General features: G+C 44.7%; 1 protein-coding gene across 2 annotated transcripts; it reads right to left on the bottom strand.

The window, feature by feature from the left end:
* Positions 1–16,433: 16,433 nt before the first annotated feature.
* LOC117260961 (uncharacterized) lies at positions 16,434–26,174 on the bottom strand. Of its 2 annotated transcripts, none has more exons than XM_033633110.2 (2): positions 25,708–26,174; positions 16,434–25,246 (listed from the first exon to the last, which is right to left on the bottom strand). In XM_033633110.2, exon 2 carries the CDS (start codon positions 25,165–25,167, stop codon positions 16,993–16,995), a length of 8,175 nt encoding a protein of 2,724 aa, XP_033489001.2. In that variant the 5' UTR covers positions 25,168–25,246; positions 25,708–26,174; the 3' UTR covers positions 16,434–16,992. The 2 variants fall into 2 exon arrangements, with proteins under 2 accessions (XP_033489001.2, XP_033489000.2); XM_033633109.2 differs by having other exon boundaries at positions 25,811–26,174.
* Between the last annotated feature and the right edge of the window lie 383 nt (positions 26,175–26,557).

Here is a 26,557-nt window from a genome sequence, read left to right as displayed (position 1 = left end):
TAGAGGCAGTATTAGGATAAAATGTTTATGGAGAACTGTGTGTGGGCCTTTTTGCGAAAAGATATTCTTTGAAGTCAGAAATCCCCTGTGTCTTACTCACTCATCTCAGATCCGTCTGAAAGGCAGACAGTCATAATAAGATCAGAATCTCAGTAGTCACTGTCTCTCTAATGCTCTCTGGCTTCAGCACACACACACACACATATGCACACACACAGACATGGACCAACGCTAATACACTCCTTGCCTTTTATCCAGCTCTCCTCTGGTGCCTGTGTAACAGGAGCTGGCAGTCCAGCCTTTCTCAGAGAATGTCACAACAATAGATCTCCATTCCACATACTCTCCTGACCTTCACACAATGCTGCTTTTGAAAGACTAAATGTCTCTGCACACGAACCGGCCGGTTACTCTGTGTATGTGTGTGTGTGTGTCGTATGAGAGGGGGAATCCCTGAGGCAAATAGTGTTTTTTACAAGGCCAGCAATTAAATGGTGCATTTTGCCAACATAAGCGTGCTCTTTAGGCGCTGCAGACTCTTTTTTTGGGACAATGTGGTTTCTTTTACTCCTTCACAAACCAGCATAAAAAGGATATATGGAACAGAAGTGTGTTGATTTGGAGAAAAAAAGGAGAGCGAAACCATTTGTCACGAGTAAGACAAGTCTGTCTGCCCCGGGTTTCCTTGACTGAGTGATGCCTCCCATGATGAAAAGCCTGGTTTGTTTTTCTATCGCGGACCACACTCACATCCTGCAGGGAGGGAATATGGCGGCGGTCTCAGCTGCGCCTCATGGATTATATGAAATATGCAGAGGATGTGTGGGAGACAGACATATTCTGTTTGACGTGAACGATACTGGAAATAAAACCAATCCAAGCAGACAGACAGTCTGATGACTTAGCTGACACACAGGAGCTGACCCTGGCATGAGAGTTCAGCTGCATCACAGATAATATCAGCACTTGTATTTGTCACTCCAGGCATGAGTGGACATTTTATGGGTTTGACATTTTAGATACTACACCAACAGTTTGGTTTAAACATCAATATTAGATACTTGGCACTGTGACAGTGTTATCACAGCTCCACACCCATAAATCTTTTTACAGGTTTGATCATTTTGAACACCTGGAACAGCTCTCAGTATAGAGGAGCAACCCTCCAATCGGACCGGTTTTGACAAGATGCTACAGCCATGCCAGCAGCTCTGTGAGGCTTTGCGACCAAAGCGGTTATCTCCGGGTCTGAAAAGTGGAGTCAATGTGCTTTAAAGTGCTTTAAACCTGCATTCTTGCTAATGGCCAGCAGGGGGCAACTCCACTGGAAGTCCAATTGTATACACCTCGATGACAGAATGACCCCACTTCTCACTTGATTTATTACCTCAGTAAGCATTGTCCTAATGAGTTTATGGTCCCAGTTTCTAGTTTCAAGTTTTCTTTGATAAAGCACAATGTTCATTTTGTAAATTATGGTCCCATATGGAGTAAAATAGATGTTAAAGCAGGGTATGCTTTAGGGTGTGGTTACCGTGTGATTGACAAGTGCCTACTTATTACCACAGAGGTGTTGTCGAACAAATGTTGTCACTTCTGGGTCAAAAAAAAAAAAAAAGAAACAAGATGGCGACGGCCATCATGCTAAACTTGAGGCTTCAAAATGGTAGTCCACACACCAGTGGGTTACATCACAGTGGCTACAGTCTATGTTTGCAGCTGTGCTCTAAACTAAATGCTAATGTTAGCATGTTAACATGCTTACAGTGACAATGCTAACATACTGATGTTTAGCGGATATATTATGTTTAACATAGCCACCACTGTAGTTTGGCATATGCTAACACACCAACTTTTTCACCTCAGCCAAGACTTGGTTTACACTGTACAAGTTGTGTGAGAGTTTGTGAATTGATGTTTTGATGTAGCCTAGGTTTGCTGTTGTTTAACATGATCTCCAATCAATCATTAAATCAATATGCTTGCCGTTTCCCATGGTGGCATCATGCAAGAAATACAAAGTTTTCTTAACTAATTCAAGGTAACATGGCATGACTAATTAAATTACAAATGGTCATTTTGTGAGTGAGCACAAATACTAAATGCGATTGTCAGCATGCTAACATGCTCACAATCCTAGCATGTTCACCAAATTTGCTAATTAGCACTTAAGTACCACTGAGGATGGGAGTCTCATTACTTTTTCAGGTATTTGGCAATAATCCATAGCAGTTGAGAAATTAAAAGATTAGCCTGATGATGGTGCAAGAGGAAAGATCAAGTGATCACCAAAATTATGTCATCCTGAAGAGAACATGAATATTTGCCAAATTCCATCGCGAAGCATCTGGTAGCTGTCGAAATATTCCATTCAAAACCTCAAATGTCAACATCATAGTAGCAATAGAGAAGTCTGGATCTTCAAAGTCATCAGGAGTCACCTTCTGGAGACCATGAATGTCCGTACAAAATTTCACGGCAAGCTAAAAACAAAATAAGATTACATTGTGTTATAATTAGAAAGTGTCAGTTATTTACAGCGACACTGCTGATTTAATGTGTCTCCATTAATCATGTCCATTGCTGTAATGTATCTTGGGAAACAATGTTCTTATCAAACCACTGACACAGTGCGCAGGAAATAAAATGTTCCTGTCTGGTGAAGGTGTGTGGTGAGGTGTTGACATCGGTGCTCTGTCTGGACATGTATGTGAGCACAACCTATCAACCTGTCATGACATCACACTGAGTGATTACTCCTCTCATGACTCAGGAATGCAGAGCAGGCTTCCCCCGTCTTCCAGGAGCCCGTCTGTTGTATTTTTCCGAAGAGCTGCTGGAGTAGTTTTCCAAACGGATTTATCCAACAAAAGAACTGGTGTGCTCAACTTTAATGTCTTTAGATTATAATGGATGCCAAACCAAAAATCAAGTTGTTGGCACTTGCAAATAAGTATGTAACACTGCAGCAGCAGAAGGAAAGGGATGCGTTTCAGCAGATTCATCAATAAAGTTTTTATGTAACACTTTCCTCCACAATAACTACACTTTTGCTTTTTGCCTTCTGTTTCCTTTTCCCCGTAGTTTTGTTTGTTGAGCCCGTGATGCCACACAAACACACAGGTCACAGATTACAGCTATCAACACATGCATGATTTATTGCACCTATGTTTCTGAGCCACTGTCTCTGTTCATAGCCCAGAGGTCGTAAAAAAACAGCGCTCACAGACTGGAGCAGCTGTGCCTCAAGTTTACTGCTTTCACAATTTATCCATCTAAAAAATACAAAACATGCAGTGCAGTTCAGCGACCAACATCTTAAGATTAATGCACACAGTAGGTGTTGTAAGTGGGAGAGGTGACGGTGGGGTAACCAAACATAGTATACAGTATACTGGGTGAGCATTGCCAGCATTCCTCCCAACCTTACTCTGTATTTAGCAGCAGAACCCCCCCCCAACCTCCCTGCTCCATGACAAGGATCTACAGACCATCATGACCTCACCATCCAGGAGGCTCGTGCATTCACATGGTCAGGGGACGGCGGGTAGCAGGGGTGTTAATCTACATGATGTCATTAAACTGGACACATACACACACCCTTATCACAGCCCAGACTTGACCCCAACATTAACATGAACCCAATGCACTGCGTGTACAGCATGCATGCAACAGGGAAAGGGCGAAACGGTGCTTTTTGGACTTTTACGATCCAAGCATTTGGCATGCAGCAGCACATTTTTTCAGCACTCACCAGGATAAAAACTTTGCTTTTGGTCATTTTGATCAGTAGCTGGACGCGAGTGTGTATATGGGTGTGTGTTATTAATACCCCAGAGGCGGTTCGTTGGGGGGATTTGAGAGGCTGCTTGGGTTTCAGTGTTTCTGAGCTCACAGACAAATGTCCCTACATGGCGGGTTTCTTCTCCGCTCCAATGTGCTAACGACTTGGCCCCACGCTGAAAATGCCATCCCGTCGGACCCCGTGCTGCGGGGCATCGGCGCAACCTATACGCTCTGCTGCCTGAGCAAGCACACATGCACGTCCACACATAGGGCAGCAGTCCCTCAGAGCAGGAGTTGGATGCAAACTGGGCACCTTGTGACTGGAGGGGTCACAGTTTTGCTCTGAATGTAATCCAAATCCCCCGAGGGCCTGGGAAAATCTGTGTGGGATGGATGACAACCACTGTCATCTACCTCAACAATGGTTATTGCGGCAAACAAGGTACTTAAGCCCCAACTGCTCCAGTGGGACTGTTCAGTGGTCAGGAGCAGAAGACTGTGGTTGTACCGGGCAGCTCCCAGAAATGAACTTAAACACAGAGCATGTATGCACAGTCAGCGTTCCTTGACTAGATAAAATATAGGCACAAAAACAGTTGAACTGAATGCTGTTGAATTTGGAATATATTTTTCTCCTTTCTCTGTGTTGCAGTTATTTTGTTGTTTTGAATTTTTATTGGTATTTCTTGTAATTTTCTAACTCAGCTGTTATGCTCTTTAATTTGCATAAAATGTTTTCAAATAACGATGTAAAAAATACTTTTCTATATGTGATCCATAATGCATCCTTGGAATTCTCCATGTATTTACACTCAAAGGTGTAGATTTTGGGGGCAAAAAATATGAAACGGGAGGATTATGGGTCCTCTGCCAAAATGTTTGAGCATGAAACACTTAATTTCCTACATTATGGTGAATTTTTCTGCACTTGTTTGTACATTTTCTGCATCAGTTTATGGAGTAAATGTCTTTAATTTCGGCTTCTTTCATCGTTAAGTTGGGGAGGGACAAATGCAAATGTTCTAAATATCGAGGGGGACGTGTCCCCTGCATCCCCCCCAAAATCTACACCCATGGTTCATGTTTTAAGTGAAACACAAAATACAGGAAAGCAAGTTTCTGTCTCCAGCAGTGACACAGCATGTCTGTCTGTCAGTCATTCTCTGACCTTGTGCCTGTCCGTCTGTCTGTCTGCTTTAATACTATCTGTCATTGCAGGCTGTCTGTCTGGCTGTCTATTTGCAGTATCAGACAGTCTATCCCGTTTGTATTTGACAGTTGATGTGTTATTTTGTCTGTGCATCTGAGTGATGTCATTCAGGTGCAGTGTGCCAGGGCAAAAAGCCCAGGTTTCACCATCAGCTCTTTTTCCCCCTCCTGCCTTTTCTTCTGTCATCAGACACCTCACACTCTGGGTTTCCTGGGGATGCATGCACATGCGCATGCTAAAAAAACATGCAATGTGAGCATGACTAGAGGAATGCACTCATGCACATTCGATGGCATGCTGTAGGGATGCAGATGTTTAGTGCTGCGCTGTAGGTCCAGTAGTACAGCGTGACCTGTGGCACCGTTGTGGTCAAATTGTGAGGTGTTTTAAATAGGCAAGCCCTGGGATTGGACTGTGGTGACTGATGGGCCACACTTTCCCTTCCTCGCTCTCTGCCTGTCTGTGCTTTTGCGTTGCGATGATGGATGCCCAGCCCTCTGTAAATATAGCCCTGCCCCAGCTAGTTAGCATGGTTGGCATGATCCAGGCTGGTGGTCACAAGCTAAATATATATCCAAAATAAATACTTCCAGATTCAATTCTCAACTGTTGTTTAGACAGGCTGTAGCATATATCTCACGTAGAAAAAGAGTCAGAAAACCATTTCGTAATGAAGCAGAGACCATGGTCTAAACATTGCAGAATCAAAAAGCCTAGAAACCATAGAGTGATACATTTTTTAGAGACCAGTGGAGGAAAACACTGTGGTTCTGCAACTGTCTACAGAAGCTTTGCCCAGTGCTGTGGTGACTGTGGCGGCGAGTCACTGCTGTGGTAACAAGTCATTGCCATGGTTTCCATCCAAACTCTGATTTTGTGTTCAGATGCACTGATACTGTGGAATGGATGCTGTGGGTGGAGAAATGGAGCCGGCCAGCCAGCGGTGACCGCAGCAAGTGACGCAAGTGGAGAGGCTATGATGTTAGTGTGGCACTCAAGAGTTCATTCAGGTGTGATTTAACTGAACAGCAGTGAATGACCACATCTTCTTCATGCAGTCGACACAGACAAAGGAACAAAGGCACTTCCCACAGGTGACCTGTCAATACAGATGCTTTATCAGATTAAACAGACATCAATGTGTGCATTCACAAGCCCGGGACACTGTGCCTCCATCCGATCTGTGAGCTGTTGTCTGAAAATGGGCCACAGAGGTATTCAAAAGGGGGAAATAATTTTGATCTGACAGAACAGGACAACAGAGTCTTTGAGAATGGTTCAGAAGAAGCTTATCAGAGCGCTGCCACCGTGACCGCACTGGTAGGATGGAATCTGGCTGTGTGAGAGTTTCCATTCTGTCCACAACAATAGAAGGCCTTCTCCGCCTGCGTGCACCCTGCTGACTCGCAGCACTACACCCAAAAATGTCTCCGGTTTTCCCCTCCGCTGCTGTTTTGACTTACGTCCTACATCATAACCTACGAAGACAAATACAGGAGAGAGCATGCCAGTGTTTTATGAAACCCATACCGGGTTATCCTAAACACTGGTTGTATAAACACCTGATATCACCTGGCTACAATCATACCTCGTTTCCCAATAGCTCATTACTATGCAGTCATTCAGTGTATGCTTTGAGCATGATACATTGGGACATTAGCATTTTAAAGGTGCCCTGTGGAATTGAATCAAGCAAAACTTATGCCTACATTCAGTGTGACTAACCCAAAGGCATTATATATATATCTCTGAGGCTTTACAATCATGCTGTAGCAATGCATTTAACACTTACAAAGCTGATTTTAAAAAAGTAATTCTACTTCCTTTGCATCCATGTTCACTTGTTAGCAGTCTTCTTCGCTTCCTTTCCTCACACATTGCAACTCTTCTTTGTATTTTACCACTGTCAGGCGGTGGAGTGGCATAAAAAAGCACCAGGAATACCTATCGCATCATCTGCAAGCTCCTGCGTGTGCATGATACAACCAAAATGGGGACCCACTCATAAAAACATTGCTCCATAGCACTACTAGTGGTCAAAAACCCTAGTGAAGGAACTTTTCACACCCTAGATAGAAAATTAACACCTAGTTTTATATTTTAGAGCTTCAAACAACAACAATAAAATATAACTAATGGAGCTATATTGAAATCCACTAGTACAGGCTTTGCATAATTCCTGCTGCTTCAAAACATAGGTTAATATATGATATACTGGGGAGCCCACTAGCTCACGCAGTAGAGCAAGTACCCTGTGTACAAAGGCTGTGTCCTTGCTGCAGCAGCAGCCACAAGCTCAATTCCAACACAGGGCCCTTGCTGCATGTCATCCCCCCTCTCTCTCACTCTTTCAAGCTATATCTGTCTTATCAAATAAAGGCAGAAAGCCCCAAAAAATATCTTTTAAAAAATATATATATATAGTGCATTGAAGATTAGGCCATAGTATTTAATGTATAGAGTAGTTAATTCATCATTTACATACCTGGGATGAAGGAGGACCTCCTTGTAGTGCTGGAAAAATACAGACTCCACGGAGACGGTGTTGGAAACTGAACTAAGACGAATCTGGCATTTTTCACAGCAGACATATTTGGACTTGTTATACCTGGAAAAGTACAGATACGAATAACATTAATGATGATTCTGTTTATTTCAAGTGTCACAGTAAGCTGGAACAGTGTGACAGAGAGGCAGAGTGTACACGGCCAGGACTCCAAGTTCCTAAATGGAATTCAGCCATCATTAATTTTATTCGATAGAACAGATAGTTCCAGTCCCTGATTATGATTGGATGAGATGTGTTTGAAGCTGTTGTAAAATACTCTACAAATACACATCTGTGACTGCACTACAATTTCAGTTATACTGCACCAATAAGTCACCTATTGTGATATGGGACGCAGAGCTAAAGAGGGCAACCACCAGCTCAAATCATTTATCATCCACCAGGACGAGAGCGGTCAGGAGTACGCAAGGCTGTTATTCAGTGAATGCACAAAGTACCCACAAAGATGCTGCTGAAGAAACACAGAGAGCCTACAGGGATTTATGTTTGAGCAGCCGGGGAAACCACTGTGACCCGACGCTTTGTTGGAGAAATACTTGTCATTGCTGCACAATCTAGCAACTCTTTTATCTCTAGTCAAAGCAGACAATGATCCATGGTAAGTTAACAATGTTACTGTGGCTAGCTTGCATGATTTTATTTTTAGCCTATTATGCTAATTTTCTTTAGCTATGTTGTCAATTGAAAGAGACAAAGTTTTTGTCACAGTGTAGTTTGGTTTCACAGAAAGTAACCACGCTACACTGTAACAAGAAGTGACAACAGCTCAGGCAAAGTGAGCATTAAAGTTGCTGATGGTAATAATATAACGACATGATGAGAACTTGTTTATTCTTTCTCCTATGAGCTATTCTAGAGCCTGAGAACTTGTTTGGCTTCATGTTGTCAGGGATTTCTAAAGCAGTCCGCCCTTTCTGTGTCTTGTTTGGCAACCATTCATCTTAATGTCACTGACGAACTACATTGCTTGGCAGAAGAATAGTTATTTGTTGTCAATAAATTATTGCACTGAACCTCCGCATCATACCTAACAATGCCCCTTATCTGTTTTAAACTTAGTGTGAATCACGGCCTCTCGCGGCTTATGACTTAAATCTCCGCCTGTGCTCATCCCACTGTGACATGTCAAAATATCCTCTGTAAGAAAGGCCTATTGTTTGTTGCTGTATTCTGTTCTTCACTGAGCACATACCGACCTGCATTACGTTTTCCAAAACAGACCTTTTGACTCATGTTTATTTTTCCTTTGTTGGCACTGGATGTCCTGTCAATGTCATATCAAAAGAAAAAATGCTAATCCTTAGCAGTGCGACTAAGTTCTGAAGGGAAGGTATGACAAAGGGCTCATTAAGCTGTTATCACAGTGTATCTCCACCCATCAACACAATAACAAACTTAAAACCATGCTGACTTCAAACGCTGATATGAAATGATATGAAATACTTTCTATTCTGTGGTTTCTAGGGAAATTACTTGTTAGCTTCTGTTATGGGTGACTTCTTGAGAATAGAATAATAAAATTAATAATAAAACAAACATTAACAAACTGTGTTTTGGTTTTCTTATCACTCTGCTGATGTGTTTCATGCTGCCTGAAAAACATCACTCCGGCTCGGGAATGGAAAAAAAAAACATGACACCTATCCGATAATTACTGCAAACAGTCCGGGGGCAAAGACCTGCATGACAAATCATCCAGTCAGCAAAACTATTAAGCTGAGTTTCCTGCACGTATTGTTTGTTTGCCCCTCTGCTTGTCTTGTTAATCCCATGGTAACTGTGAGTGACGGGATAAGAGCGGTTATTAGATCCAATTTCAAGCCCTCACTCCTGTAATTTATACACGGCAGCAGTCACTTAAAACTGGGATGTGTCAGTGTGTCAATCCCCCTCAGCTCTAAAGTGCTTTTTAGTGTCCCTCAGCTCTACCACCCATTAGCTTTAGTGTCACTGTTGTCAGCCATGTCATTTCAGACTGTGGCACTTGTTTTCAGTGAAAAAGCTCTGATGGACACTATTAGGGCTTGTCCATGGAGGAGATGGGCATCTGCTCATGGAGTGCTGAGAGAAAACTGAAAAACTCTGACAATAGCACAAGAAAAGTTATAGACCACAACATCAGCGAGGTGGACAGAAGAAACGCTGCATTGGTTCACAAGTGCGTCATCACTTAAAGACACACCTTCATGAGGGTAGCCCTGTTGTATGGAGGTATGCAAATCCCTGCTGTGAGTCAAACTAAGTCAAGCCAAGTTAGCACATGTGCATAGAAAGCCCAATAGGTACCCTATAAGTAAGCAGACAGACAAAGTTAGCAACTAGCTGGCGAATATAGTGGATCATTAAGCTAATGTGGCATTTAGTTCCCTCAGTAGTTGGTGGAGACCAAAATGGAGTTAAAAGTAAAGTGGATATTGAGCTTACATGTCACAAACACAAACTCTGTATAAAGACTGATCTTGCTCCTTATCTACCAAATGCCCCCAATTGACTGTAATCTGTCAGTGCATGTCTCACAGGCTGTTTTTGGCCATTTTATGGCCTTGTTACAGTTATTAGTTACATTACCTTTTGCTGACAAGGAAACCAATAACAGGAGCATGGTAAGTTTACACTTACAGAGTTTCAAATAATGAGGTAAAGGTTAAGTAAAGTAATCCCTGCCAGCAACATCCTCAGGCTTCCGTCTGTTCTCAATACTTTCTGATGTTTTTTTTTTCTTTCTGCTTTGGTGACAAGCTGTCGTGACAGATTTCTATATAAGGTCATCAGCTCCAGGTACGCTACTGCAAGTGTTAACATTACATACACTGCTACATGTAGCTACATGCTAACAACAAAACCTTTAATCTTGGTTGTCAATGATGTCAATATCTCCCCAATTTTGGATCATATTTCTGCTAGAAAGATGTTTAGATGTAAAGACAGGTACTAAAACAGATCATTTCAGACAGAGGGGTAAATACAGTGTCCCAGCTTAGACAGTATGAAGAGAATGAATAGTTTTTTGTACATTAAAACATGTAAAAATGTTCCAGTAGAAACTGAAAGTACAAGTATGAATCTGAAAGTGAGCATAATAGGTCCCCTTTAATGTAAAATCAATGTGAACGTAATGTAATATTAGGAGTATGCCTGATAAGGCTGATGGGGAACTGTTTCAGAAATTATTTCCTTATTTCCAAATCTCCAGAGAGGCTCTATTATTTCTGTTATTATTATTCTAGTAAAACTGTGGGTTCATTAATTAGCTCCTGACTTGCTGGTCGTGTTTGCCCTGTTTATATTTGGAGCTGAGATATTTCACAACTTGGAAGTCATAAAGATGTGCTACTTGTGTCAACTTTGACCCACATAATCAATGAATATTAAACTTGGTGAACAGTACAAAGTACAAGTGTGCTGCCCACCTCTTTGCCTTTCCTTGTGTGGTAATTTGTCACCCTCTAGCTCTGCTTGCACCCACCAACTGTTTGACACCTTGGTGTTGACCTTTGCTAATGCTACATTGTTATGCATTCCATGTGGATCTTTATGTGAGGGAAGGGGAACATAAATATTACCTAAACAAAACTGTGAGACTGATGCAATTGCTGTTATTGATTTCTGCTCTAATGTCTAATAGTTGCATTATTAAATGTCTGATGTCTCCGGGCCTGTGAGGCCAGGGCCACCCTTGCATGACTCATTACTTTTACTTCATGCTGGAGGAATCTGGTGACCCAAACACACCAGCCCATAACAGACCTGACCACTGAACGAGACCAAAGGCTGATTCCCAGGAGATTCCCTCGCGCTAATATCTGCCAGACCTCTCTGCAGCTGACTGCAGCCCATGTGGGCTAACATCGCCATCCAGCTCAGTATGCAGAGCTTCAAGAAAAGGTGGAGCAAATAGCTGACACGGCATGGTATCTATTAATAAGAATTTAGACATGAGTGATTCAGGATGGAGGCAGCAAACAGCTTGTTCCTGTCAATAACTCACCTCTCCCTGACACACACACGCACACAGACATACACACATGCACTCAGTTTCTCTCTTCTCATTCCTTCCATTCCTCATTGATCTGCCATCCAGGTCCTGGGAGGAAGAAGAGGAGGAGGAGGAGGACGGGTAAAGTGATCAGGCTATGACATCATTTTTTGGCTACCTCATCTTCAACGAGTGTGTTTATGTGTATGGTGTGTGTGTGTGTGTGCGTGAGTGTGCCCCCGTCTCGGAGACAAGGCTAGACTCATACTACTGTAAGTAACAATTTCCTTCCTAGACATGAGGGGTCCTGGGACACCGAAGGGACTAGACTAGTCTAGACTAATGAATTCCACTATAAATGAAAACATCTTCTTACTGAGCTGTTTTTAGTCTGTTATATTTGAGCTGTTGTAGCTCAGATGAAATAACCCCAAGCTAAGGCTTCTCTGTGTAATTAAGCACTTGGCCAAAATCAATAATTGGAAACAAATGTCTCTGTACAGGTGACTCATGAAAAGCTTAATGATTTGTCTGATTAATATTATTACCGGAGCTTGGGCTGAAGCAATAGCAGGAGATGACGTGAAGTCTGAACAGTCAGACAGGTAGGCACCCCACCTGGTGGAGAAAGAGGGACGTCTGTATGACACACAGAGTTGCACACGCAACATGAACTCATTATTATGCCTTGTGGTTGCTAGGTAACAAGGTGAATGCCGGAAGGCACGGTTTCAGGTGTTCGCTCGGCGTCTCACATGGCCCTCCTTTCTCTTATCTCTGATCCTATTGCTTCACTCACCGGCTGTCACAATCAGCGTACGCGCTGCGCACACACACTTCACGTAACCCCGCCCACTTCCTCCAGGAAAAAAGCCTTTTATGGGCATTAACCTGCAAACCTGAGCCTACATGTAAGGCAAAAAGATAAATAGGGGTGAATTTTGTTTGCTCTGTGTTGGCATTTCACAAAGTGTCTTCTCCCTTTTTATGGCCTGTCATAATCAATAAAGTTTGCCTATGTTACATGGCAGTATGAGGTTAAAGCGGCGTTGCTACATCAAATAAGAAGGGCCATAATCAGTTACTCAACATTAGGGGGGGCCATTTTCAATCTACACCTTCTGTGACTCAGCCCTTGAGGGAGGTATTAAGGAGAAAGTCTTAGAAACTTTAAAGCTAAACAACTACTTTAGATTATTTTTCAACAAAAATCTGAGATCTGAGGAAAAGTGCAAACACAGACTTTTTAATGACATTGTTTATGACATACTAACACTATGAAAACTATACCAATCAAAAGTGATACAGCCTAACGTAACACTCATATTCGAGTTTTCTACTTTTAATATATACACTTTTAATACAAAGACAGTACAGGGTTTGACACTGATAGTATCTTCTCACAGCAATGGCTTCTGCTGGGGTATGGCAACACCGCTAGCATAAATCACACGCAGAACTGCATTACACTGTAAAATTAGAACCAGTAGTAATAATAATGGCAGTGTGATAAGTTTATTTGTAATTATAAATACATTTGCTATAATTAGTTGAATGGCTATATGGGGGCCACTGACATTTTCTGATATATATTTTTAATCCATATATTGGGCGGGACATTTGGAGCATATCTAAATATTGGCGGGAATGTGTCCCCCCAGTATTATATATTGTATGTATATAGTGTCTAGCCGTATACCTCTGATGCAATCTATTAATTTAACATTTTTCTGATAAATATTATGGCACATTTTAGCTCTTCAGGATAAAAGCCAGTAATCATTAAAGTTGTGTATGAGGTTTACAGTGTGAAACTGACAAAAGTGGACACTGCTTCATTTTGACAGATTACAGACGAAGAAGATTGTACAGTGCTTCAAATCAGGTGGTTTTTAAATTTGGTGGCCCTTTTTTTCACCAAGAATGACCTCTCTGTTCCCAATTAAGGTTTCCATCCAGACAGAAGTTACTAATATCAGTGTCTGACAGGGACCAGACATTCACCTCATGATCCAGTTTCCTCCCTTTCATCGATACATCACACACACACAGACACACACAGACAGTCATGGACAGACTGACTGATACACAAAGTGCTCCTTCATCTCTCTCTGAGTCGGCAACACAGTCATCATTAGCCTCAACTTGTCTTTTATAAACTATTGACATCTAATCTCTGCCTGCACAAGCAGAAGGCACCGGCTGGAAAATGTCAGGAAGCACATTGCACATTTTATTCCAAACAACTACTTATCATCACTTAAAACTCGGCCTGTTATCAAGCTGCCTGGCCCATGCCACCCACTCTTTTCTACATTCCTGATACCAGGAAGACAATGCAGAGAGGACTTTTCCATTGACCAATCAGCCTCCCCCCTGGTGGGTCCAAACATCAAACGTGGCTGTGGAGTCAAACCCACCCACTCACTCCTGGGTGCGGCATGGATGATGGAACTCCTACAGAGTGTGTATGTGTGTGTATGTGTGTGTGTGTGTGTGTGTGTGTGTGTGTGTGTGTGTGTGTGTGTCCTCACATTGTGGGGTAGAAAAGTGGCCACAGAACCATAACAATAACAGACGCACTGGAAAGAGCCCAGAGCCTTTCTAATGATGTCATCCTGCCTGTTTAGTGTGTATGATTGGAATTCACTATAGTCATACACAAGATGGGGAAGGATGTGTCTGGAAAATGTTGATTCATGTGAAATGATTATTAGGAGGAAGCTGTGTGATTGTAGTAATTTAAGGGCCCAGTGTGTAGGATTTAGGGGCATCTTATGTCAGAAATGGTATATAATAACCACAACTATGCTTTCATGAGTGTATAATCACCTGAAACTAAGAATTGTTGTGTGTTTATTACCTTAGAAGGAGCTGTTAATATCTACGTATGAAGCAGGTCCTCTTCCACGGAGTCTGCCATGTTGTTTCTACAGTAGCCCAGAATGGACAAACCAAACACTGGTGCCACTAAATCCTACACACTAGACCTTTAATATTTTGCCAGTTTAAAGCAAAACACACTTGTTATGCTGTCCTGAGAGTCTTATGTAGTCTCTGTTTGTATACCAAGACTGTCTTCACTGTGCTGGGATTTGTTTCAAGAAGCAGTTTTGCTGGATTATCTAAATCAAGAAATGGGTGAACAGAATGTGTCTTTTTACATTAGATTTCAGGAGGCGCTGATTTTTCACTCAGGAAAAATAAGATAACTGAGGCTGCTACTTGGAACAGGTCCCAGATGTGTCGAAGTGTGCAATTTGTCTGGAAGTGATTTTGCATGAGGCGTGTCAGTGGGTTTATACAGATTAGTGTGTGTTCCCAAGGTGTGTCTCTGATCGTTATCCAGGTTGTGACAATGCAGGATGAAGGTAATAAACTTGACTGCATTCCATTGACCAGGAGGAAGTTGTAAGGGGATGGCTAGTATTTATTTTTCTCAGTTAATAAACATGGGGTCATTTCGAAATTAAAATTAATTCATGAACCTGTGTATTATCGCTAGTGTTTTGTTGTTACATGCTGTTGCTGTGCAATGATTACGTTTTAACTGATAAACTTTTTGGCCTCCTCTCTTCTCACTTATATGACGTGCCATAATTACACAGGTTTAGTGTGCTCCTTAGTAACACGGTGGCTGTTGTGGGGATTAAAACAGTCTTTCTAATCAGGACATCACAGTATCTCTCTTCTGATTCAGTACACATCCCTAATGATAAAGAGTTGTGGATTCCACACGTTTTGCCAGGTGCTGTCTGTGTTACATCCCCTCCAGATGTGTTCCTGAACAGCTTTGCCTCTCTCAGATGAAACAGTGTTTTGTTCAATCAGGCCACGTGCACAGCCACAACCACACATATACACACTAAAGCCCCTCTCAGCTACTGGTCAGACCTCTCATTAATTTTACTGCCATCCACATCAAAGAAAGGGGAGACCAATTTTGTCCCTCTGGCCTAACAAATTGGGCCCTGGTTTGAGTTAACAGGGTCAGGTTTTGATTAGGAAATCATTAAACTATGTTTTACAGCGACTGTGTCTTCTCACGAGAGGTTAGCAGATTGAGACATACCTTCAGGATGGGACTTCCTGTGTTGCTCTGGTGGTCTGTGGCACCCTCAAGTGGTCAGCCGGTAGTACAATGTATTGTAAAATAAAAAGGGGACGTCTCTCTATACTGAATATGAATGCTATCTCTGTCTTACAAAAGTTATAGTGAGATAATATACATTTATTCAATTACTTGCATTTGACCTGATGGCTCTAAATCATTACCAACACCCCTGATTGATAAATTAGTATCATAAATGGAGATTGTTTTTGCTGTTGCACCCTCTTTGTAGTGAGCGCGCCCTCTAAAGGCAAAGGAAGAAAGAGCTGAGGGGTGCAGCTGAATAATACTTCACTGCAAAGGTTTCAACACAGCTAGTCAGTGCATTATAGTGGAAGTATCTAGCAATAACATGCTCTTACAACTGGAATGTTTAAAGGAATGTTTAAACTAATATTTTAAATATGCACCACATTGTAATCTTTTACATATTGTATACATGTGTAAATTTGGTGCATTGATGTGGTACTAAGATGAGGAGTGGGTACAGTTTCATGCAAAAATTAAGTCACTCCCTTATTGTATCGTCCATTTTACCCACATCTCTAACTGCAGATTGCACTTTTTCTGAAAATAATACAATCTCTAATGAAGTTACAAAGTATAATCACATTTCAAATGAAGGTCTTGCAAGACTATCTTAGCTCGAAAGCTACATGACTGTAAAGTTTCAGTGTTTAACACCTTGCCTAAATGATCTGGGTCATAAATAAATGCAGCGATAGTGAACTCTAAAGTGAATCCTTAGTAAAACAGATGAAGGCACGAGAGAGCAGAGCAGTTCATATATGACATTTTTATTGGCATTGTTGTTGCAGACATAATGTGCACAAACTCACTCATCCAATATTAGAGAAACACAATAATAAAATAAATATGAGGTTCTTTGAAAACAGTATTTTCAAGTTTTTTGGGAGATGTTTGTTGTCAAAGTACACACATCAGAAACTCAGTAAACCTATTGATTTGTAACACCTGTGCATTAGTGGTGAACTAACAGTATGATGTTCTTACCCTGTATCAAAAGTGACAAAAATTGTAATAGATCATTTTAGATTTATGTAATTATCTTAAGAACACCTCATAAAAAAAGGCTTACTCTTTTGTGTTTTCAAAACTTTTAACTCAAGAATCATATATCTTGTGCTATTAAGGCAGCCCAGCACAGAACAAGCAGCAGCAGCAGCAGCAGCAGCAAATAAACAACAACCAAAGAATTGCTGTCTTCAGTTGCAATGTGAAAACTCGAATAACATTACAGGCTAACATTAGACACCCCCTTTATACACTGTGTATTTAAAACCCAACAGGCTCCAGGAAGGCGGCCTCTGTCCTCTATTTCAGGACCTTTTCCCCCCTGTTGGGGGAAGGTTGGGGGGATGTTTGTGGTAATAGTCTGGTGGGGTGGGATTGGGGCTCGCATTCATCCCTGTAGGGACATAATACATACTCTCCAGGTAGCTCTGGTCCAATGGTGGATGGTTTGGAGGCTCTGGCTTGGACCCCTGACCTGAGGGATTCCTGTAGCTGACCCCAGGCCCACCTGGGTGCATTGTTGCTGCAGCGGAGGCCTCAGGATATCGGGGGGGCTGAGGCTGAGCCTGGGGGTGGGCTTGGGGAGGAGGAGCTGCATAGGGCATGTACTGCGGAGCAGGAGCATACATGTTTGGATTGTGGATAGGTGTGTAGGGGGCTGCTGAAGGAGGATACAGGCCTGAATGTGACATTGCTTGCTGTGGGATGAGCACTTCCACATACTGGCCCGTCTCTGGGTCAAACAACATTTTCCTCAGTGGCTGAACAGGCACCTCAATGTAAAAATACTTCCCTGTCTCAGGATCCAGGAGCACTCTGCGAGGTGTCTGTGCATAGCTGCTCTCTGAGTACAAACTGGAGCTGTCACCCCCATATTCAGAGCCATAGGAAGGCCCCAGGCTTTGAGGGCCACATAAGTACTGGGGATCCATAGGAGGAAGGCCAGGAGAGTGGCTATGGCCAGGATCACTGTAAGGAGCCCCAGACATGCTTGGCGGCTGTTGTTGGGGGGATCTGTGGACAGGGGGTCGTCGAGGGTCAATATGCTGGGGTGGCTGCAATGGGCGGTCAGCAGGGCAGGCCTGCATGAGTGACGGGTGGGGAGGGCAGGGAGGAGGCTGGTGGAGAGGCTGATACATGACTGGTGGCTGGCTTGGACCAAGAGGACTTGCTTTGGGAGAGCCAGGCTGGTAGCTCATTGGCTGAGGGTCAGGTCGGCACTGGTGGGGACGGAGAGGGGGCTGAACAGCTGGGTAAGGTAGTGCCTGGCCTGGAGAGTGCGGAGGGGCAGGAGGGGTTAGGTTATGGGGGCTGCGGTGATGGTGAGGAGGAGTGAGACCAGGGTGGGAAGGGCAGCCAGCTGTGCAGGAGCAGGGAGGAGGGCGGGAGGAGGGTTGATAGCGATTTGACCTCCTGGGTGTCAGATCTGGGAGCATGAGGGGACTGAAGCTCTCTCTTTCATCATAGCTTGGAGGATCATCTGAGGCAAAGAAACGTAGGTCATCTGTTCGTTGGGAGCGTTCGTTAGAGAGTGTTCTGCGGCATGGCTGGTGTGTGTATCCTGGCACTTGTGTTGTGGAAACAGCTGCAGGTTGTTTTGTGTTGTTTGAAGCTACCGGCATAGCTTGTTCATGAGGGTATGCCATCCTGGGATACTGTGATTGGGGGTCTGGATCCATAACAGCTGGCTGGCTTGGCTGGCTGGCTTCAGCTGAGTCAGGTCCAAGAACGGGGTTTGCTTTCGGGTCAGACACTGGACCTGGAGCTGAAGTTAAACCAGGCTCAGTGGCTGATATTGGAGCTGTAGCCAAGGTTGTGGGTCTTTGTGTATATCTAGAGCTCTGAGGCGAGGCCCCTGGCTTTTGTTGCTGACCTCTGTCATTAGATGCCTCTGTCTCTGATGGTGCTCTTGACTGGTTTGAGACATTGGAGATGGTGGTTGCTGGTGCTTTGCAAGGTGGAGGTTTGAGGCTGGATACCGCAGACACAGCTAGTTTTCTTGTATAGTTTGATGTTGATGTGGACTCATTGGAGATTTTTCTATAGATTGTCGGTGAGGACACTACAATTGTTTGAGACCTCTCCTCACCTTGTGGTTTCACAGTTGTTGTTGTTGTTGTTGCTGCTGATGGTCTTTGCACTTCATTTGGCGTTGCTCCTAAATCTGAGGGTTTAAATTTGCAGCTTGGTTTTGGAGGCACCACTGGCTTTTGAGAATTTTTAGCTATAGATTTAACTTCAATGGTTTGAGGTCTGTTGTTTCCTGTAGTGTTTGTGGGCGTCTCTTGTTTCTGAGTTTCTTTAGACAGTGACTTAACCTCAATTGGCTGTGGTCTGAATCTCCTTATTGCAGGGGACCTTGGGGGGAAAGTTGGATCTAGTCTTTTCACTGCTTCAAAATCTCCAATATCCCTGTGTTTGGTGGGAGGTGGTGTTGGCTCCTGCGTATTTCGTAGCGGAGAAGCACTTTTTTGCTTTGCTGTGTCTTTTACTGTAGGCTTACTGCCAACTCCCTCGTCTTCTCTTGTCTTTATCAGGGTGTCTGTGTTGTCAGACATTGCTGAGGGGCCAGACGTGGTGGATGAAGAGGAGAAGGTCCTCTCTCTGTGAGACTCGATGCGACCTCCATCTAAAGGATTGGTGGTCTGAAGGGGGATCTCCAGGCAGTTCACGTGTTTATGTGGAACCCCTTTACTTCCAGCTGCGCTGTGGTTGTCACCCACCACTGCTCCAATGTCAGCTTGGTAGCCTTTTTCCTTTAGTAACATGGAAACTGAGTGGCCACCAGGGGTAGTAGGCCCAGGTGAAGGTGAAGCAGCTGGGGCTTGGACTGGGATGGGAATCTCTTCCTGGGCTGGCGATGCAGATGTCTTGGTCTTGCTGGATTTATCCCTTATTAAAACGACAGCAGTGGACACCTCTCTTTCCTTACTGGGCAGTTTGGGGAGGCTGCCAAGCATGGGAGGTTTTCGGTCTGTTCTAACAACCACAGGTTTGTCTTCATTGTCTGGCACTTTATGCATTTCTGTCACAGTCTCTTGTGTTTCTGCTGCCACATTTAGATCACGGTGACACGGCTTTGCAATTGTTGTGTCTCCTGTTGTGTAATGCAATGTGTTTGCATTTGAGGGGGATCTGCTTACCTCTGTGACAAGATTTGGTGAAGCCTGGGGTTTTTCACCTGGGTTTTCTGAATCTTTTTTGCTCCATGACGTTTTATTTTTGTCTTCTTTCCAGCAAACAGCCTTGTATTCTATTTGCATTGGCTGCGGACGAGACAGAGGACTTCCTTTGCTCTGAAGACGTGGAGATGAGGTTAGCAGCTTTGAGGCTTTTATCCCCTCTTTCTGTACCTCTTCCCTCTCCTCCTTGAACTCCTCCTCCCTGTCCTCCCTCCTCTCCTCCCTCCTTATCTCTTGCCTTACCTCCCTCTCCTCCTCTGCTATGACGTCTTCCCTCCTTTCCTCATTAAATGTTTCCATCCTTTCTTCATCCACACTTGATGGCGTTACAGCACTAGTTGCCTTGAAGGACAGATTATACGTATTTTTCACAAGCCGCCTCACATCTCTGACTTTGTGAATGGGGACCTTCACTTTATTATTTCCATTTTCTTCGTCTTCCTCTGTTTTCTCATCGACACTGGTCTCTAGCCTTTCCTCCAGTACTGGTGAAGAAGCCTCAGGTTTGTTTTCTGCCTCAGGTGTGAGACAAACATTTAGGGAGGCTTTCTTTTTCTCCACGGCTTTGAGTGTGATCTCCTGTGTCTGTGACATGTAGGCGCCCTTGGCACCCTGTTGCAGTTGTTTATGGTCCTCTGTGTTTTCACATTCCTGGTCTCTGTTTGTCACCCTGGCCTGCGTGTTGCTGGCTCCAGTGGCAGAAGGAGCTGCCGTGTTCCCGGCAGTGGCATTTGCTGAGTCACCAGCCTCCCTTCCGTCCCATGTTTTACTGTCATCTGCTCGTCGTACTCTACTTCTTGACTGTTTACTATCAAATGGTGCTTTCACCTCTGATCTCATTTCAGATCCTGATGAGGTTGCATTCCTGCTTTGAGAATCAGTGTCTTCACTTTCAGTCAGTGAGAAGTTAACACTTCTACTGCTGCTGGATGAACTTGGCCTGTTACTGGATCTCCCTCCAAAGCTTTTTGGTGGTTTTGCTTCATCCTTTGTGCTTGGTTCTCCCCTCACAGGGAGACCGTCGGATGACAGACTATAATCTGACTGAAGGCTGGAACTTAAAATATGTGCATCAGGTTTTGGGGATTCTTTAAGTGGTGCACATGAACTCTCTGTTGGTGGGCTGTTTTCCTCAAAAGCGGGGCTCCCTTCTTCTCCTGTCTGCTCATCAGGTTGCTTATCAACACTTTGCATCTTCTTGGACAACACACTCTTGATGAGACAAGTGGCCATCTTGGTTTTAGTGCATGTTTCATCCAGAGAGGCAGATTTCTGGAGTTTTGATTTTCTTTCATTTTGTTGATGGGGCTCAGGACTGCGCTCAGAAGGGTAGCATCCTTGCATTGCTGCTGGTGTACTGTGTTGTCTAATGAATGTCTCTCTGGAGTGACTCTCTAGAGAGGGGCTTTCCACCATCACTGGTAAACCTGGACTACTATTTTCACTGCTCTCATCCTGCTTCCCTTCTGCATTGCTCTTCCTTTTTAGCTGGATCTGTCTCTTTGGCACTCCTCTTCTCACCCTCCTGGAGTCCTCTCTTTCCACAGCCACATCTACACACTCAAAGCTGCCCATCTCATAGCGCCTTGATGGATCTAGGCCATCTGAGTAGTATGCAGATGGTTGCTGGAAGGAGAGTTCGTCATTGTCCAGCTTTTGAGCAGAACCCCTGAAGTCAGCATAGGCCGGCCAGGCTGCACTGACCCCAGCTGGGCTCTCCTGGGTAGATGGTTGAGAGATGTTGGTAGATGAACGGTGGCTGGAGTTGTACATGTCAAGGTAATCTACCTCAGGGCTTGACAGGCTGCGGAAAGCCAAGTCTGTGAACCACTTTACCTCATGGTCTGCCTCATCAAGCTCACTTCCCATGCTTGAGCTGGAACTCTGGCAGGGTCTGTTTGTGGCTGCTCGTCCAGGAGCACTGTTCTTGTTGTGGGGTGCAGGAGGATGAAGCCGTCTGCTGGAACCACCACCCCTGGTGTCTTGTTGGGGAGCAAGTCTTAGCAGACTCTGTTGTTGCTGTAGCTGCCTGGTGGCAAGCAAGCCCTCTGAATAGGAATGCGCTGTTGGCAGTCCCTGACGGGTCTCTCTGCTTGTGGGAGCTGTACTGCGACTCGCAGGCCCTTTTCTATTCCTGGCATTGAATGACAGCTCAACCTGTTCCCCTCTGTAACTGGCGTCCCCCTGCCAACCCTTCCCCTTTTCAGGAACACGCTCCTCCCTCTTTCTCTCTCTCTCTATCTCCCTAGCCCTTCGTTGCTCCCTACCTACTATTCTATCCTCCTCCAGATGCATTTCCCTCTCCATCTCCAATTGCCTTCCTTGCTTGACCCAGTGGGCCTGGCTATTATTGTCAACATAGGCAACATTGGGGATTTCCCTATTTGTCACAGCTTTCTTTAAATTTCCACTCAGTGAGGATGCTTCAACCTGAGAGGGGCTACGGCTTCTGCTCTGCCAGGGTCTGTATGGTTTCTCAGGGGCTATGATGTGAACAGGTGTAAACCTGGTGAGTGGTGGAGAGGGAGTGTGCCTTCTGTTTACATGGTGGGCCATGTCCTCTGTGATTGTCTCTCTGTTTTCACGTCTAACCTTGGTTGACAGCTGTCTTCTCGCAGGCTCAGGTGTCCAAGCTGATTTAAATGAGCTGCTGCTTTCAGAAGTTAAGGGATACGCAGTGAACTGTGGCTGTGGGTTTTCCAGTCTCTGCACAGGTGAGTTGTGGACAAGTGAAATATTTGGACTCCTGTCCTTAGAGACTTGAAGATTAGGGGAGGGAGACTTGATTGCAATGGGGGCGTTGTTATAAGTGTCCTCTTTCTGAATAAAGGAGGGGCTGATAGTTTGTTTTTCTTTAGGGAAGGAGGCAGAACTTGAGTTATCCTGAAAGTATGCTTCCTTTGGCGTTGCTTTTCTCTCTGTGCTTTGTTGTTTCAGTGAACTTTCTACCTTTTCCTCAGCTAAGAAAGGTGAAATAGATGCAGGTAACTGTACTGTCACCACTGGTGAACTGCTTTTGATTTCAGCTACACCTGATTTTTCTACCCTGTCTGATTCAAATGAGGGTGACACACTCTCTTTTGTTTGTGTAATATCAACTGAAGACAAATCTGCCTCAACCTCAGGTGTATTTCTCAGAGGAGGAGTAGGCTGTGTATACTGAGGGTTGTACTCCGTGGACAGGGTTGCCGGTGAATGCTGATGATACCTCTGCTCAGGAGATGAGGCAGCAGGTGATGGATCTCTACTTCTGTGCTGAAGTGAGGGACTTTGATACTCGTCCGATGAAGTGGTTTGATATCTTGGCTCAGGTGAGGGAGTGTGATGCTTCAGCTGAGGTGAAGGTGTTTGGTACCTGGGTTTGGGCGACAGAGGGATTTCAGGCTGCAGGGCAGAGCTTAGGTGAGGTGAATCTCTTGGTGTGCCAGTGGACTCTGCAATACTGCTCTGTATACTGTCTCTGCTTGGGGTTGGGCTCCTTGCTTCAGGGGACACAAGTGTCCTATCAGGCTCTGGGGTGGAGAGACGAGAGAGCTCAGGAAACGGGGGAGTGTTCCTGTCCTCAGGCTGAACAACACAATAAGAAATCCCTGTAATGTGAGGGGACGAAGTGAGGCTTCTTGATGAGGCAGAGTCAGAGTGAGGCTCTGGGAGAGAAGACTCTGATGTTGTCTCCACGTCAGAAGAACACTCTCTCCTACCGAACTCAGGTGAGGATGCTGTAATCCTGATTTCAGGTGACGGAGCAGTATGTCTGTGCTCTATGGGAGAGCAGCTGCTTGTAACTCCTGGTGATGGAGATAAGCTATAAGTTACCACAGGTGAAGAAACCTGGGCCCTGCTCTCAGAAGGTGTTGAAATGTGTCTTATTTTATCTGAGGAGCTGGGAGAAGGAGTTCTTGCGCCAGTTGTAATCGGAGAAGCAGCACTGAGCAGACCAGGTGAGGGAGCTGTCTGTCTTAATTGGGGTGAGATACTACTCTCCACAAGCTCAGGAGATGTTGCAATTGAAATAACAGGTGAGGGAGGTGTGTATCGAGGGGCAGGTGTAGACACGGCACTGGCAGGTGATAACCTTGTATCTTGGCTGTCAGGAGTAGTTGTGGTGTCTCTTTCTGCAGTGGAGGGTTCAGAAATCAGCTCAGGCGTGTGGGTGTGATGCTCAATATCAGGTGTGGAGCCTCTGCTGAGGAGATCAGGCAGGGAGACCCTCCCTCTTAACTCAGAAAAAGGAGATGATGCTTGAGTGTAAGGGGAGTAGGGCCTATTCCTCAGCTCAGGAGAGGCCAGTGTTTCTGTTGACTGGGATGTCAGCTCTGTACCACTGAAGGAAGGTAAAGGAGATGAAAGGATGGCTCTAGATTCAAAAGCCGATTTTGTAAAATCTTTAGATGTGGGCTCAGGTGAGGGACTGCTGTGTTGATTAAAGTAGCTGCTTCTTGGCTCAGGTGAGACTTGTGTGACCCTGAACTCAGGTAACAATTGGGTGTTCACTGATTCAGAGGAGGATGAGCTGACACAGTTCCTAGGCTCAGGGGAGGGACTTTGAGACAACGACTGATGCAAGGGGCTATTAAGTTTATCTTTGACAGTGGGAGTGCTTCTTCTTGTTTCAGTTTCTGAATGAGCCTCTCTCGGATTAGGTGATAATGGTGAACATCTTTTCTCAACTGAGGAAGAAGACAAAGAAGATGCTCTTCCCTCTGTGCTGAGGGTAAAGGGGCTGTTATGTCCAGGAGAGGGGGTCCACTCAGCAGTGCTCACGACTTCAGATGATGGGCTAGCTGTACTAAGCTGAGGTACTGGTGATTTGCTTTTTGGATCTAAAATTGGGCTAGTGTCCTCAGAAACTTCTGAATGCCCTAAGCTCAGTCCCTCACCCTCTGGCTGCCTCCTCTCTGAAGACTCGCTCTGCAACAGAGGGCTGTAAAGCCTTTCTCTTGAATCTTCGAAGCCCTCCTCTCCTTCACTGGAGCCCGGTGCAGTGTGGTAGGAGCCCGAGTCGTTCAGATCATCCACCAGAGGTGATGCAGCAGCTGTTCCATCCACCTCCCTCTGGGAAGGGACAAAAGCCCCTACTGCAGGGCTGCTTGAGAGGGAGGGTGTCTCACAATCGTCTCCAAAAATGTCACACAGGCAGGTGGTCTCAGAAATGGCACTGCGCTGACTAGGGACGTTGATGATGTCGAAGATTTCAACGTGGTTGGGGGTGCCGTCACGGTGGCACAGGGAAAAGTTGCGGTGGGGTGTGCTGCGCAGGAAGGAGTAGCTGTCCCCCTGGAGAGTCCAGCTGTCCATCGCTCGTCCACAAGCTCCAAATTCTCACTTTGGCCAGTCCAGTCTGCTCCTCTCGTCTGCTCTGGGCTCTGCTCCTGGACTGGAAATAAGATATGGTCACCTGGAAAGTGTGTAGCTCATTCATTTATATCACAAGTAACACTGATGAATATCACAGAGAGGCAACAGCTTCTTGATATAGAGGCTAAACTGTGCAAAGTTTCTGTTTTGTTTGTGTGCCAACAGCAGCCTTTAACCCATAAAATGTTCTGAGAATACTTGCGGTACACTGAGATATTGTAAACTTCCAAAAGGGGCTCAGAACAGAAATACAACTCTGTCACTATGCCTTAAAAAGCAGTAGCAGGAAATCGGAAATTAACAGAACAGCTTATGAACATTAACTTTAAACTGACTAAACTAATTCATGTGCTTAAGACCTCACAAGATTTCATCCAAACATTACATATGACGTGCAAATTATTGTAAAATATACAAAGACTGAGATTTATTAATCTAAGGAAAGTGACAATAGTTCAATGAGCTCTGCCAAAAACATACCATTTCTCTAAAACTTCCCACATTGCTTTGGTGTCAGGCTGACGAGAGAAAGAGTGCCTGCTCCCCGTGCAAGCAGAGAGAGGCAGAATGATTGGTACTGTACCTTCGACCAATGATGAGGCTTTCCCAGGGGCATGGAGTTCCTTTCTGTTACAGTATCGCCTCCTCATCCGCTGAACTGTCTCTCGAAATCCACAGCGCACTCCACGTTTACCAGACCTCTGTGCATATGCTGAATTCGGGACTGGGCAGCTCCGTACGGCCCAGTCTGTCAGAGCCGCACTGGCTAGACAAGTTCAGAATGTAAAAGGCACTGTATCAGACTTGAATAGAAAAAGCACAGAGGGGCATCTCGCTCAGGCCCATTACATCCTCTAATGCTCCCATCTCCATTTCTGCCCCTCCCCTCTGCGGTGGCCTCAGGGAAATTACTTACAGAGTCTAACCTGGATCCTTTTTCTTCTCCAGGCTGGGGTTTGGTTGGACATTGGCTTTCCTCTGTGAGCTGGGTAAGGGGGGCGGCGCTGGGGGTGGGTGGGTTTATAGTTAGCAGCAGGTGCTGATCCGGCCAGGACGGATGAGTGTGCCTGGAATCTGACACTTCCAGCCAGATCAGTCACAGGGCTCGACTATTTATAGACCCATACTATCAGGGCCAGATAGCCATAGCTTTAGCTGTTTGCTTGGGAACGGTGGTGGAGGAGGAAAGGGGAAATACAGACACTGAAGTTCAGCCCACACATTGTCCACTTCACTTCCACATATGAGGTTATACTTAACATTGAGGGCGTGGTTAATGTATACTTGTATGTGTGTGTTTGTGAGTGTGTGTCTGTGTAAATGCTGCTGT

This window comes from Epinephelus lanceolatus, chromosome 7 (assembly GCF_041903045.1).
Source record: "Epinephelus lanceolatus isolate andai-2023 chromosome 7, ASM4190304v1, whole genome shotgun sequence".
Lineage (NCBI taxonomy): Eukaryota > Metazoa > Chordata > Actinopteri > Perciformes > Serranidae > Epinephelus > Epinephelus lanceolatus.
The sequence above is the reverse complement of the archived record's forward strand: the minus strand, read 5'-3'. Positions and strand labels throughout refer to the sequence as shown.